Here is a 12,205-nt window from a genome sequence, read left to right on the forward strand (position 1 = left end):
CGTTCTGTGCATAGTCATGCAAGTTATCCTGGACTCTCTCTTCGCGCGCCTGGGTTCAACCCTAGGCTCGATTTCCAGCCGTTCCTTGCCCCACACCACGTTGGGAGGAGGATGACGCACCGGACTCCCAGAACGGCTGGAAATCGAGCCTACAATAGTGCAATTAAAACCGCAATATTATTCGCGTTCAACAAGTAAGCAATATAAAAACAAAGACGTAAATCGATTACAGAACACTTTCGCGGTAACAGGAAGTCGACCGTGTATTTATGTGCTGTCGCGTGCTTATTCCCCGCGGAAGTGACTTGTTGCTCGTTCCTTATGTTAATTTCAGACGTAATACTGTATGAACTATGAGGATGAACAAAGATAGTTCTTGATGCATAACAGGAACAATCGAAACTTTGGTGTTGACTTTAACGGTGAAGTAATGTCAGATTCTTGTGCGAAGACGTTTAGGTTCGAAACTTCATTTTGAGATCTAGATCTGTGTCGATAAAGAGAGGTGTTTGATATTTTGCTAAGCGTGTATATCTTTCGAATTTGTCTTGAGGGTCAGTATTTTACTAGAAACATGAAGATATTTAAGATCGAGTTTACTGTGTTTATTACGATGTACTTCATTGCTTTAACGTTATCAGAGGATCTCGAGATTTTCAGAGAGAAAGCTGATGGAAATAATGGATGGACAAAAGGCACAGATACGTTCCAGCTTCCTTCATCATTGTGCAATCAGAACGAAAGCGACTCCAAGAATTGCGCGAGATTCAACGCCAATGCTAAGAGTGCAAATGGCCAAAGGTGCTTGTGTTCATGCGCCAACGAGAATGCTACTTTGATGTTCCATAATAATGTATGGAGATGTAAAAAGAACTGGGGTGTGCGAACCTTACTGGGTGAGTAAAATTTTACTGGTGTACTGAATGACCTTTATAGACAGCTTATATGTATTTGATGGTTTGGCAGATAATACGCGCCGATATTTAACGACCTCAGCGGGCAGTAATGTGAGCAATGAGAAAAATGCCCGCAAGTATTAGAATCGATTATACATAGCTCAAACCAACTCACGAGGAATCTATAATTTTACAACATTAAATCAAATTGTTTTTGCTCCTACTTCTTCAGTAAGGGTATTTAAAGATTTTTTCGACTCGTTTTTTCCGAATTCCGGCTCAACAATAAATTGGTACAGTCAAACCAAATTGCTTACAACAGCTGCAATATTCTCGCATATATTTATTATTTATATTGTGCGTCGAGTTTTATTATAGTTTTTTATGGTGTTTTTCTTTGTTTATAGTTTTTATATCGGGCACTGGACGCGCAGGATAAAGTGGAGTAATAAATTAATTTAACGAGCGTATATGGACCTAAATTTAGACGATTTTGTGCGGATGTGTTAGAAAGCTTCTTTAAAAAGATCTTGATGTCAATCATAATTAAAATTGCGTCCATTACGTGAAATGAAATATCCAACTACTGTATAATCTTAAAGAAGCTTGTTACTATTTTAGGCAAACATTTTTATGAATTAAATAGCCGCTCAATTAAACCTTGCTTTTTCCTGTTGTAGAAGTGTAGAAAAAAATACACCCCTTCGGTTTTTGTTTTTCTACTATATTCCTTACTGCATTAGTCTGACGCAATTTAAAGTGCTTTTTAACCGAAAGAAGTCAGTCATAAATCAAATGAAACCTTTAAAATAGCTGGAGGGTATTTAAGTCAGTCAATTTGTAAGGGACAATGGTGTTATATAATTCCGGACTTGAAATAAAATACTATGAAATACTTTTATATTTAACTTCCATGAAAAATGGCGCTCCTTTTTTATACATACAGTAGCTAGAAATATGAGCAGCCCCTTAAAATACCCAGATAAATCAACCGTTAGATTTTTTTTTCGAGATTTTTTAAAATCCTTTTAAATACCTAAAAACACTTTCCCTACCCTTTTCGTCAACCCGTGAAATAGCTTCGCTGTTATATACTTCCAGCCTAAATAAAGTACTCCTTTCGGGTGGAGCCTTCCTGTACAGTCCACTACAGACAACTCTCGCCTTGCGGACACCTCGCTTTTACGGACACACTGTTAAAACGGACGGGAGTTAAAGTCCCGGCGAATAAGAATAATTGAAAATAACTCTCAATACTACGGACTTCCTGTATTACGGACACCAAATGGTGGTCCCAAAGGTGTCCGTTATAGAGGAAGTTGACTGTATTTGCAATAGCCCCTCCAGGAATACGGTTAGGGAATACTGTCTGCCCAAGTTTAGAACAGCTATATGACACCTTCCCTTCAAGGTATTCTTTTATTCAGTTCTTGACTTCTTTAATTAAACCTTAATGACGAGAACTAATTGCACGTCTGCATTTGTTTGTAGGGTTTAAATGGTCGACGTACACTCGTTTTGACAAAGAGTGGGGAATAAATGAACTGCGTATGTTAAACATCAGCGACCCCGGCAGGACACTTCTTTTATCGTGGAACTATCATCAGTGTCTTGTGGACAAGGAGTTGTCGTCGTATATCGCATGTAATGGTTCCGAAGTTCCACTCAGGAGTAGCCTGTTTACAATACAGAAAACCGATCAAGATTATCCTTATGATCTTAAGGTAATTACTCCTCTTCGTTTTGTATATCAATTTTAGTAGACACTCATCCCTTTTTTATTAATAAACCTGCGAATTTGATTGGTTCTCCAGCCCCTCTAGATCTGTTTGCTATCGCTGATACAACACGATCGCGTTGATAGTTTCTCTTCGCAAATGATCACTATCGCGTCGCGGGATCAATTTAAACCAATCAGAATCGGATAACATTTAATAGTGAACTATAATCGCTCATAGAAAACTCGGGCGCGTAGTCTAATTGTAAAATAGAAAACGAGGGCGAGTAAATCGTTGTATTGCTGTATAGTTTTTGTATATTCCACGCATCAGTTTTGGTTGTGCAGTTTTTCTAAAATGTTCAACAATTTCATTTAGAATTTTTTTGTTAGTTTTTTTCTTAGTTTCGTTGAACTTTTTTTGAATCATATTAATCTTCTTGTCAACAGGTGAACGGAGGCGTAACAGGAGCTGAGTTTTTAAGGGGACGAATAATCAATTTAGGTATCCGCTGCTCAAGTTCGTCGAAGAGATTATTATTCAAATACGAAGGAAAACTCACTTGTAAGTTAGATTTCTTTTCTATATACTTCCATATATGGTATTTATGTATCCTGTTCCTCCTAGATTAGATGCCATGCATATAAACAAGTATGTATGTGTTGCTTTGGCAAAGCTCTGTTTGCTGGGATAATAAAAGACAGGACTACCATTTGGCAGATTTTGGCCATGGGTGTGGCCGTTTATTTTTTATATCAAGGATAGAAAGCTTAAAATATGGAAACCTTAAAGTATTATCCCAGCAAAGGTGAGGGAGAACCCACCAACCCAAACCAACAAGAACAGAACGCAGGGAGCGGAGGGAGGGGAAAATTTTCTTCACTCGTTGACGCCATAAGTGAAAAGGCGATGTAACCGCGCCTTCATAACCTAAAAGCCCGCGAAAATGTAACCGGAAGTGATAGTTGGAGGGAATTTCACCGGAAGCTGGTAAAGACTTACGAAACAAGCTACATAAAACCATTTATTTTTGCAAAATAAATATCCTTTGTGTGCCATTTTCTGTTTGATGTTTTTATGCTTATAAGAAATAGTAATGGTAATGAGACCAATTCGGTCTGTAATCATACGAGTGATTAACAAAATCGAACGACTGCGAAGCGGGAGTCCGATTTGTTTAATCACGAGAATGGTTACAGACATTGGACGAAAAGAAGTCCTGTTACCAATTGATCAAAAATATATTACAAAATTCGAGAAACAATTAAAATTTACGTTTGAAATGGTTAAAAGTCTTTGTGAATACTGAAAAACAACCGTTTACTCAACAAAATGCACAACAACAACGCACGCAAAACGACGCGTACTGTCCAATTACACATGCATGACACTTTAACTGTGAACTGTCCTGTTACACTGTCCAATGACAAGCATGACACGTACACTGTCCTATTGGTGCTCAAATCGGGCTGCTAATAACCAATCATGTTCGAGAATTTTTTGTTATAGTTTTTGATTAACAACAGATGACTTTTAGTCATAAAGATTTCATTGGTGTTATCATTGTAGGTCCCATATCAACGCCCACTGCACAGCCTTCAGTCACAACAAACCCACTAAATGAAGCTTCGACGTTATCGCCATCAACAATAATAAAAACAACTAGATACGTGGGAAATAGTGGGACAATTGGCTCCCCACCAATCTCTGTCATTATACCGACCGCCTCAAGTATTCCAAGAACAGTCACTACTTCTTCAACAGTAGTCTCGGAAACACCATCAACGGGTCCCGAAAATTCACCCACGATTCCCAAAATTACAAAAACTGTCCCCGATGTTCGGTCGACAGTTTCCTATTCTTCAAAGTTTGTCTCCGTTTCACCAACGACCGTCTCCGATGTTAGCCCGACTGTCTCTGATACTCCACGGACCAACTCCGAGGTTCGATCGGCCGCCTCGGATACTCTACCCTCGACACCAGATACAACGACAAGCTCCTCTTCTGAGGTTAGAATTTCTATCTAATGTAAGAATAAAAATTAGAGGTTAAGGTGGTAGTAAACGTGAATTTGAATGGAATCTTAAGAGTTTTAAAGAAGGGGTAGAAGGAAATTATTTTTGGAACACCACCAGACAGTTGATCCTCAACAGAAGAGCGCCCCAGGTTGTCAGGGGACTTAAATCTACAATATTTCTTATTTCTCTTAATTTTATAAATCATTTGACAAAAACTGTTTCCTTCAAAACATCGCCAAAAATCAACCAAAATTTTATAAAACATCCAAAAAATAGATTTATGAGATGAGCAGAGAGTTTTTGCATTACTTAAGGGACCGGTCATTATTTATCGCCTGGGGGGGGGGGGGGGGGAGTAGAGGATTTTGGGATAAACATGGTGAAATTTAGGTGTTCCCCCCTTTACACGTTATTTCATGAAGTGATCCCACCTCATTACTATTGATAACTCTCGTGATCCCCCCCCCCCTCGATGTCTTTGTACCCATATTCAGTTACCAGTTATGGAGCCCTGACAAAAATATCTTCTGCCAAACCAACACTCCACGAAATTGAAGTTATCTTTAACAGCATAGCCAACAGATTTACGAGTCTGTGTTTCGTCGCAAGTAATCTGGGTTCAGGAACTAGCTGCTTGAACAACAGCAAATGCGATGGGCGCTAAACTTGATAAGAAAGAGGAGCTGTCAAACAAAGCGAATAATTTTCTAAAGACTGGGAAATAATAAATATAAGTTCAGGCATAATAAAGAGTTGCATTCGAAGGCGATGAGTTCGCCTATTTAGAAAAAGCACAAAGACTGCGCTGTACCCGGAACCTCAGTCCGCCCCTACAGGTTTATAAGAGCGCGGATCAATCTCCAGGAGAGGCGACAAATGCTTCATGTTTAAAGCAGCTACGTCGCGGACAACGCATCTTGAAAAAATTGGCAAGTTTTTTCAAGTTTGTTGTTTGTAATCTGTCCTAAACTTCGTCCGTCGAAACCAACCTCGGTTTTTTTTCGCATTTTTATTACTCCTTTGTTGTTTTTCTATGTTCGAAAACTATTATTTTGAGGTTTCCTTCCGTTTGGAAGTAATCAAAAAAATTACGTAGACTGCCGTGACATTGCGCCTTTTAAGGAGGCTCGATGTAGTTTTTTAAGCCGAAGTGTGGTTGTTTGGAAAATTAAAATTATATAGGAAGCCAATGTTCGATTTTTGCCAAAATACACCATAATGATCAAATATGACCAAATTTTAATTTTTTACCTGTCACTTTGTTACAAAGGTTACCATAGCAACCATTGACGTTTTCTTTTGTTCTCAAACAAGCTTGATTTTCTCGAAATCTAGATTGACTCTTGGTATTCATTTTTTGATATGTTCAAGTATAGCAGATTGACTACCTGTACACAAAATTTTAGAAAAATCTGTAAGAGCGTTTAAGAGTAAATCAAGAATGAATTTTTTGATACTTTCTTATAATTTCCTACAGTCGGCAGTCGATATATTTTAACAAATTAAAGGAAAAAGTCTTTCGCTTTTAGATAATGGTCTTTGATGGTGTAAATATTTATATTTCAGTGAGAGTAACTGTACTCAAATAATACGAAACAACTTTAAAGCGCCTATTTTATATTAAAACGGTGTTTTTATGAAAATCTCATTCTTGATTTACTTGAAAACGCTCTTACAGATTTTTCTAAAATTTCGTCAACAGTTAGTCAATCTACTAAACTTTAACATATCAAAAAATGAATACCAATTGTCAATCTAGATTTCGAGAAAATCAAGCTTGTTTGAAAACAAAAGAAAACGTCAATCGTTGCTATGGTAACCTTTGTGACTAAGTGACGGGTAAAAAATTAAAATTTGGCCATATTTGATCATTATAGTGTATTTTGGCAAAAATCGAACGTTGGCTTCCTAGATAATTTTAATTTTCAAAAGAACCACCCTTCGGCTAAAAAAACTACATCGAGCCTCCTTAACAAACATGCTATTTCACAATGTTTCAGTTATCAGAGGTTATGGTTCACAATTTAGAATTCACCTGTCATGTTCAAAGATGAATATTAGCTAAGCACGTTTTAAAAGGAAAAATATAAAAGTGTTAACACAAAACGTTCTAGATATAAATTGAAATGTGCACATTCGCCATTGTGACAGCTTCCGTTTCTTAAATAAAGTTGTGTTAGAACAAATTGAGACCGCAAATGCAATCATATCCCAGTAGAAAGGGCGCATTTATTTTGTATGCTCTCAAACTTGCATTATCCAAACAGATTTGAGTAATCCCGCATCTGAATCCTGCCAAAATTTTCAGTGATCCCCCCTTTTGAGCTCTCAGTTACGACTGATCCCCCCTTCTGTTCATCTATAATTCAAGTGATCCCCCCCCCCCAAAATCCCCCGCCTCCCCCCCAGGCGATAAATAATGACCGGTCTCTAAAATACGAACGAGAGATTGCCAGTAAACCCATTTTAAGCGGCGCAAAATGAGCATTCATGTTTAGTCCAGCCTTAAAGTAAACTAGATTATGTCACAACCTATTAGAAATAATTTGTGAGTGCGATGAAAATCCTGGCAAGCGTTTGTAAGCCATTTTTGTTTGATTAACTACGCATGCGCCGGGGTGCCGTAATCCCATGTATAATCTTCATGTCATATAAAACTTATTTGAGTTTCGATCATAAAGGTAGAGCACTGACGGGAAACGTTAAAAGTTTCAGTGCTATTTTGCATTGGTAAAAAAGATAACAGAAATAAATTGCCAATCGGTTAGCTCTTTCTAGTTCTTTATAGCAATGTGTTATTTTTTTTCTTGTCTCCAGGTCCCTGCACGTCCAAGTCCTGGCAGTGAACAGAGAACAGACATTAAATCATCTTCCCTGGCCCTCATCGCAGGAACTAGTGCCGCTTCTTTTGCCATTGTTCTCATTGTTGGTTTCCTGGTTTATCGACGTCGTTATTGCAAGTAAGTGAATCCTGAGCTGTTGACTCAAAAGGAACAAACCTGTTGACAAAACACAATCATGTTTGCCTCCCAAAATATTTTGCATTAATCGATTGGAAACGTGTTAAAATGACTATTTTTGCCGGCCTGCTCTTGAATTTTCTTTCAGTAGCAGGACCGTGCACTACGGGACTGTTAATTCTATGTTATAGCGCCTTTTTTGCAGGCAAGGGGAGAGAGGACAAGCACCCCACTGTTCGTAGGGAGTAGCAATACTCCTACTCGCTTTGTGTTACAGAAACTAATATATATAATGCAAAACTAATATTTTAAGTGAAGCAATCTTGCATACGATGACGTCATTGTTTCAGTTTTGTTTCTGACAAAATGGAGCTGGCACAGAAAAAAATTGATATGCTGTAAGGCTTACTTGGTACTTGGCTTGCTCTAAAACGATTAGCCAAGGGTTGTGACAGATTAAATCAAAGAATTGCCTGTGCACTTTTGATCATGCAACAGACCCGGCGTATCCAATCGAACGTTCGGTAATCGAACATAATCGAACTCACAATAAAATTTGGTCAATCGAACAAAATCGAACGTTCGATTACCGAACAGTCGACAATCGAACAAAATCGAACGTTCAATTACCGAACAGTCGAAAATCGTATTCAGTCGAACGTTCGATTACCGAACTCCTCTTTGTTTATATTGCGGACATTTTTTACGGTGCACCGTCCTGCGTGACCTAATCGAGCATAATTTTCCCTTGCTGTAAATGTTATACTGTTTGCCTAATGAAGTCTTATAAGAGAAGTTCGTTAACTACCTGCTGTTATTCAAGATTTCTAAATTTATATTCACAGGCAGAACCCCCATTCGAATACTAAATGCGAAAGAAAAAAGGTAAGATACATGAAACCTAGAATAACAGAATGCATTGACGAAATAGACCCCATCGGACACGTGTTCTATTATTATCTTATCTGTGTTTTATTTGTTTCAGGAAACTGTAATGATGAACGCACACACAAGTTCAGCGTATGAGCCGGATGATGAAAATGCTTACAAAGAACTCGATTTTAGAGAGCCAAGTAAGTGCTACAGCAACAGATCTGCAATAACAGTAACAACGAAAATCAATACAGTAACAGCAACAAAAACTAACGCAACAATAACAAATACAACGTCAACAACAATAACAAAAACGACAAAAGCACTGAAAACAACAAAAACAACTTCTACTACAATGAAAAATACACCGGAAACAACAACAGCAACAACAACGAAAGCTACAGCTACAGCGGCAAGAACACAAACTACTACTACTTCTACAACGACAACGACAACAACAGCACAACCACAACAATGGTAACAACGACCTGTAAACTGCAGCTGATAAAATGAAGAAAGTTTTGAGAGTTAGAACATAAGATTAAAGAGTTCTCTTCACGGTGTTTTGAAGTTGTTCATCTCAATTTTTGTTATTAGTTAATTTTTAAATGACTTTGTATTTCAGCAATTTATGCTTCACACTATCAAGTGCCTACTCGTAGCAGTGAGTCACATTTTACTGACAACGATCCCAACACAGATCACGTGTACGCCCCTCTGAACATTTCTGAGGGTCAGAATATCTATGGCCACGTAAACACCCAGGAGCCGGTCTACAGAGTCCTAGAGAGCCCCGCTAATGACAACGATATAAAGTCCCAAATTTATGGTCATTCTATTAGTATTGAACAACCTGTGTACTACATGGAGGAGCTATCAGTAGAAGGAGCCGATGGACCTGCGCAGGATGGTGCTAATGATGACCAACCAGTGTACAATGTTTTGGAGGGGCCTTATCAAGAAGTTCAACAGGGATCGGATAATTATGGTGCCATTTCTCCAGAAGAGCCCGTTTACAACTCGTTAGAAGAGTCTTATGCAGAGAGGCCTGATAATGATTCTGAATTCATAAATGAACCGATATACAATGTACTTGAGGAGGAACCTAATCCCGAAGTCTGAGTTAAAAGAACTGCTTATGGCTCCAGAAATATGAAAAGACCCTGTGTATAGTGTTCTAAAAGGATTATAAGCATTGTGGACAGACTAGCAAGAAGCGTACATGTTTAGGCAGATGTGAACATCTTGCAGTGTCCGGATATATTAATATTGTCAGTTAAGCCTAGTTTTCACTAGCGACGCAAGCTCAAGCGCAAGCTGCTTATGCTGGCGTCGAGGCTGTTTTCTCGTTGAAAAAAGAGCTGTTATACTTGCGTCTGTGCTTGCGCTTGTGTCGCTAGTGAAAACCAGGCTATATAAAACACACTCCGTGTTTTGTTAAACAATGAAACTTAAACGCCAAACAATCAACATTTAAAATCGATGACACAGACGCAGATGGTCAAAGATTTTAAAATCAAGGATAAAAACATGTCAGTAAAGAGAAATATAATATTTAAGTAGATTACAAAGTTTATTTAATCAAAGTTATTGGCCAATGAACAAAGTTGATGTAGATTATTACTTGTTTTTTATAAATGTTCGAGTCTTTGCCAACGAATGATCTGGAAATAAAGATTATCAAGACTTTGGTCCCCTGGGGGACAGCCTAACAAGAAGTGTATATGTTCGGTCGGAGATGACATCTTGAAGTGTCCGCATATATATTTATATTGTCAGTTAAGAAACACATTTCGTGTTTTGCTTAAAAATGAAAATTAAACGCCGAAGAAAAACATAAAATACATGTCGCAGACGCAGGCGGTAGAAATTTAAAATTCTTTGATAAAAACATGTCAGTAAAGACAAATATAATTTTACTGTTTACTTAGATTACAAAGTTTATTATATTTAATCGAAGCTATTGGTTAATAAACAGAGTCGATGTACATTATCCTTGATCAGTGCCCGAGTCTATTTAGTAAATGGGAGTGGCTCAGACTTTTTTGACGCCCAAAAGAGATACACTTTTCATGCTTGATCGGTCTAGAATTAAGCCAACACAGTATAATAGCAATACTTTTTTTTCACATGCAACCCTAAACGACACCTCCTATGATAGTTTTCAATTGAGTGTCGTAAAACCAAAACCAAAGTAATTACTCTGGCCAATCACAAAACACACAGATAATCGAGTGAACCAATCAAAACTCGAAGCAAATACATGTAGCTGGCACAAAACGCGGGGAAACGTGCGCGAGCGAGTCACGATTGGTTTTGGTTTTACTCCTGACTGGCTGAGAAAGTGGCGCGAGATTTTTAAGCCAATCACTAAGCATAGTAATGCAAAACCAAAGCAAACGCAATTTACTTTCGACACTCAAGTGAAAACCGCTCTAAGTTAGACAAAAATCCGTAAATTAGCCGAAGCAAGACGGCAAGCATCCTTTCCCTTCCATTATGGGAGTCCGCCCCGGGTTTTAACCGTTTTAATATTGGCCTCAAAAAGTATCAGCTTTAAAGCAAAGACAACGGGGGGGAACAACAAACAACAAAAGCGCTAACAAAAAGAAATATGTAACTAGACAAAAAAAAACAACTTTTGTTGTAATATTTATTATATAGTTAATATAAATATTGATTAAATTGTTTATTGTTTTTATTCCATCTCATTCTATAGGTAACAGGTTTCGTTGGTTCTTGTTCTCATTTTTTTTGTCATTTTCAGCATAATTTTTTGGAAGCGAAAAAAACCGAAATATCGCCAATTAGTTGTTATTATGTTTGAGTGTGGATCACGAATCCAACGGTTGAAAATTATGGAAATTTGTTTTCCAAATCGACACCGACCTCCATCAGCATCTGAAGAGATTTCACGGGGCGTGTATTCATGCCTCAAAAATAAACATCACGAAGTTTCACGTAAGTCCTTCAATGACGCTTTACTGAAAAATTGTCTATATAAATGAAAAGAACAGGTCAGTATAAATTGCTAGAAAGGCAAAGTTGCAAAACATTGTGTTGAATATTGAGAAAGGAAAAGCTTTTTTAAATCGCGAAATTAACTTCGATCGAGACCTGATAAAGGATGGGTGATAAAATATGACCCCATAACCATATACCATATCTTTAATGTCTCCATGCGAAAATGTTACACTTCATACTGAAGCTAATGTGCCACTCGTTTTAATTACTGAAGACCATTTTAGTTAACTCTGCTTATAGGGTTCAAGCGACTATTGTTTTCATTTGAAGTCGTCACTATCATGTGACGCCATTGAGCGTTTATGACATAAACATTAGCGCAACATTCGCGTGTTCGATAAACACAATCGCACGTGCACGTCACAGTGTATGCTGTAGAACTTCTGATCAGCAGTGCATTATGGGAGTCCAATATGGCTAACTATCAAGCAGAAGACTTTTAAATATATTTGCTCGCTGTCAAGGTATTGCAATGCAGATGAAATTACCACACTTTCGAAGATTAAACGATCAAAACACCGCCCCAGTTAACACTAAGGAATCATTCACTGAGCGGGTCAATTTTTATTTTATTTTATCTTTGAAATCTGACCACAATTTCTGGTAAACTAAGTACCAGAAAGAAGGCGGTTCTTCCTCTAAAAAATTCATTTATATTTGTACTCAATAGCAGTTAAATTTGATTAAAGGGTTTAATCAGAGTAGGGGTCTACTTA

The 12,205-nt window shown here is 37.7% G+C and overlaps 1 protein-coding gene across 1 annotated transcript; it reads left to right on the forward strand.

Annotated features, from left to right (window-relative positions):
* Window positions 1–448: 448 nt before the first annotated feature.
* LOC144628302 (uncharacterized) lies at window positions 449–9,655 on the forward strand. The gene is made up of 8 exons (XM_078486386.1): window positions 449–896; window positions 2,388–2,620; window positions 3,064–3,178; window positions 4,184–4,623; window positions 7,450–7,592; window positions 8,438–8,477; window positions 8,578–8,665; window positions 9,091–9,655. Exons 1-8 carry the CDS (start codon window positions 575–577, stop codon window positions 9,585–9,587), a joined length of 1,878 nt encoding a protein of 625 aa, XP_078342512.1. The 5' UTR covers window positions 449–574; the 3' UTR covers window positions 9,588–9,655.
* Window positions 9,656–12,205: the final 2,550 nt, after the last annotated feature.

This window comes from Oculina patagonica, chromosome 10, assembly GCF_052425735.1.
Source record: "Oculina patagonica isolate OP01 chromosome 10, crgOcupat, whole genome shotgun sequence".
Taxonomy (NCBI): Eukaryota; Metazoa; Cnidaria; class Anthozoa; order Scleractinia; family Oculinidae; genus Oculina; species Oculina patagonica.

Coding starts and splice junctions, on each gene's coding strand:
- LOC144628302 (XM_078486386.1), top strand. CDS start 575: ATGAAGATATTTAAGATCGAGTTTACTGTGTTTATTACGATGTACTTC. Junction 897..2,387: donor GGGTGTGCGAACCTTACTGG/GTGAGTAAAATT, acceptor ATTTGTTTGTAG/GGTTTAAATGGTCGACGTAC. Junction 7,593..8,437: donor TATCGACGTCGTTATTGCAA/GTAAGTGAATCC, acceptor TTATATTCACAG/GCAGAACCCCCATTCGAATA.